The sequence below is a fragment of the Chenopodium album genome, chromosome 18 (genome assembly GCF_948465745.1).
Source record: "Chenopodium album chromosome 18, dcCheAlbu1.1, whole genome shotgun sequence".
Classification (NCBI taxonomy): Eukaryota; Viridiplantae; Streptophyta; class Magnoliopsida; order Caryophyllales; family Amaranthaceae; genus Chenopodium; species Chenopodium album.
Genome location: NC_137851.1, coordinates 187,139 through 189,881, shown reverse-complemented (window position 1 = coordinate 189,881; position 2,743 = coordinate 187,139). Strand labels below are relative to the sequence as shown.

The 2,743-nt window shown below is 32.2% G+C and overlaps 1 protein-coding gene across 1 annotated transcript; it reads right to left on the bottom strand.

Moving 5' to 3' along the window:
• Positions 1-376: 376 nt before the first annotated feature.
• LOC145590624 (uncharacterized) lies at positions 377-1,102 on the bottom strand. Its single transcript, XM_081647043.1, has one exon. The coding sequence runs from the start codon at positions 1,100-1,102 to the stop codon at positions 377-379; it is 726 nt and encodes a 241-aa protein (XP_081503169.1).
• Between the last annotated feature and the right edge of the window lie 1,641 nt (positions 1,103-2,743).

The following is a 2,743-nucleotide window of genomic DNA, read 5'->3' as shown; positions in this document are numbered from 1 at the left end:
AGTTGGGTCCATTAAATTTCTAGATTCTAATGCGGGCGATGCGGTATAGCTAACCCTTTGAGAAAAATTATTATCAATGTTCTTTATGTCTTATGCCGATTTGTGTATATTTTATCAAAGCTATTTGCATATAAACAATAAATGTGTTGGATGTTGTGCAATGTTCTAAACTTTAGTTGAGCTACTTTAAAATAACGCCCACATAAAGAAACAACATTTCGTTGTCCAATGATTAATGTTATTATGTTATTAAACCATAACCCCCTATTAATATAGAAAATTCTAAACTTTATTATTCCAATCCTGCTTTTAGTTTCTGATTAATTGATAAAATTGCAAAATTAATTACACATGAGGATAAGAAGGTAAATAAATATTATATAAGGATAAGATGGTCATATTTTAGCCCTTTGAGGTAGATAATTATCTCTTTGGCACGTTGTAACGAGCACGGAGGTGGGATATCTAAAGGAATTGATCTCGGGGTTGTAGATATTAAACTTAGTGAACACATAATTGCCAATATCTCATCAATTGAGCTCATTCTAATAGTTAGTTTCTCAACATTGGGAGCATGATTAAGAAAACGCAACAACGTTTTCCAACAAGTATGAGATGTTTTCGTAAATTCAAGATGTCTTAAATTATGAAATATTGGCAATTGAATATCATCATTCAAGCCATTCAAAGAAATTATCATAGTAAAACACAGCATAAGAGCCTTAGCACCACGAAATGCCCAAAATAGCTCTATGCCTCTACTCATTCGACCTTGGGAATACGTTAAGCTTGCACTTTGTAACTCTCTTGGTTCGCGGACAAACCTAAACTCCGAGTGACTTACATCTAAAGCTTCAAACACCTTCAAATTAGGGGCATCAATATCTACGTAAATGGTCCCAACTTTTCCCCTCACATTACGTGTATGAATACATAATGACTTTAATTTTGATGACGAAACAACCACATGAATGTCTCTACCCCTATCCCTATTATCAAAATCTTCATCAAAATTCTCAGACAATCTTAAATATTCAAGACAAGGGCAAGAATTAAACAAATTGCCCAACAAATTTTCATGATTATCGTTAAGATGACTCATGTTAATAATCTTTAGATTAGGAACATTAATTTCATTTGGCAAAGTAATTATATCAAGTTGTATGGCTAAAATGAGAGATACTAATGACTTGCATTGGAAGAGACAAGGTGGTAATGTGGTTGAAATTTTACTATCACTAGTAATATCTCCAAAAAATCGAACCTCAATAGTCTGCACTTTTCGAGTGCAGAAAAATTGAATCCACGAGGCGATATCGGTTCCTAGAGTTGTAAGGTAAGTCTCTTGACTTGTGTATCGATTATATAAGGAGTGAGAATAACCAAAGTCGGAGACTTGGTACGGGTGGTTATCGAGAAGGAGTACAGAGGTTTTGATTTCAGGGGATAAAAGTTGAGGTAAAACATGATTAATGGTAGAAGATGCATTAAAAGCCTTACTAGTTTATTCGTCGAAGCGAAAAGCGGTGATGAAGGTCCAAAGGCGACACCATCTCTTTGATAACACACCGGTAATGACAGTGAATTTGATAGGAAGGAGTGAGATAATAACAATGAGAATTGATGTTGGAAATGAACTCAATCTGTCTTCATCACCTTGAAGTCCAGAACATTTTTGGTATCTAGAATCCATGGAAGGTTGTAATTTGATTTTGTGAGGAAGGGGTTTTGGTGGGTTTGCAAGTTTGATAAAAATGAGCAAATTTCTAGGAAAATTTAATTTAGATGTTTGCAAAACAAGACAAATGGATTGGCTTATGAAAATGAACATTTTAATACTTTGGATCATTATATATATAAAATTAAAGGTTATTAATTGAGGAGAATCACATCAGATTTTTCTTTTTCTGTAAATACTAGCAATAAATCCGTAAAAAGTGAAAGACACCTCGTCTGAAACAGAGGAAAAAAAAATCACATGAGATCTCCTACATAGATATTGTAAAATAACCGTCAGTCTTTTAACAAATTGAATTCACATTATTAGGTTATCTTATTAGTAAGGATGCATGCCACGAGTTCGAATCCTAATTAGGTGAAGCTTTCACACATCCACCTTGCCTACTTCCACATTACTATTCGATATATTATCACATGTATGTCACCCACATCAGTCCACTGGTAATTTGGAATGAATTTGCGTGGACTAAGTTATGGTCTGGATAAAGATGGTTATTAAACTATCCAACCAAAATTGGGACGAGATATGTATCAAAGGGATGTGATTCTTATACCTTCATATTAAATGTGGCTAGTAAAAGGGATTTTTCAGATGGGTCATGGATCATACTACCTAGCTTTTGTTTCCAAATAGTTGCATCACATTATTTAAATTTAGGCATAAGGACAAATCCAATCCAATCCGAAATAAAATTTAGGTTTTAATATTTTAATTAAATTCAATTAGAATTTCTTATCAAATCCAATCTGAATTAAAAATTAGTTATGTGAATCTGATTCAAAATTCTAAATAAAAATGCGATGCAATTTTTTAGGGCCTAATGACCCATAATCGAATAATTTTTATATGAAAATGTAATTACAAATAAAAAAGGTTGTAAATAGAATCTCAATACAAGCCTTGAAAACCTTTTTTCAATACTTGATTTTTTTTTTTTTTTGAGTTGTCATTTTTATGAATTTTTACTTTTTAAAAAAATAAAATTATTTAGCAGCTATATCT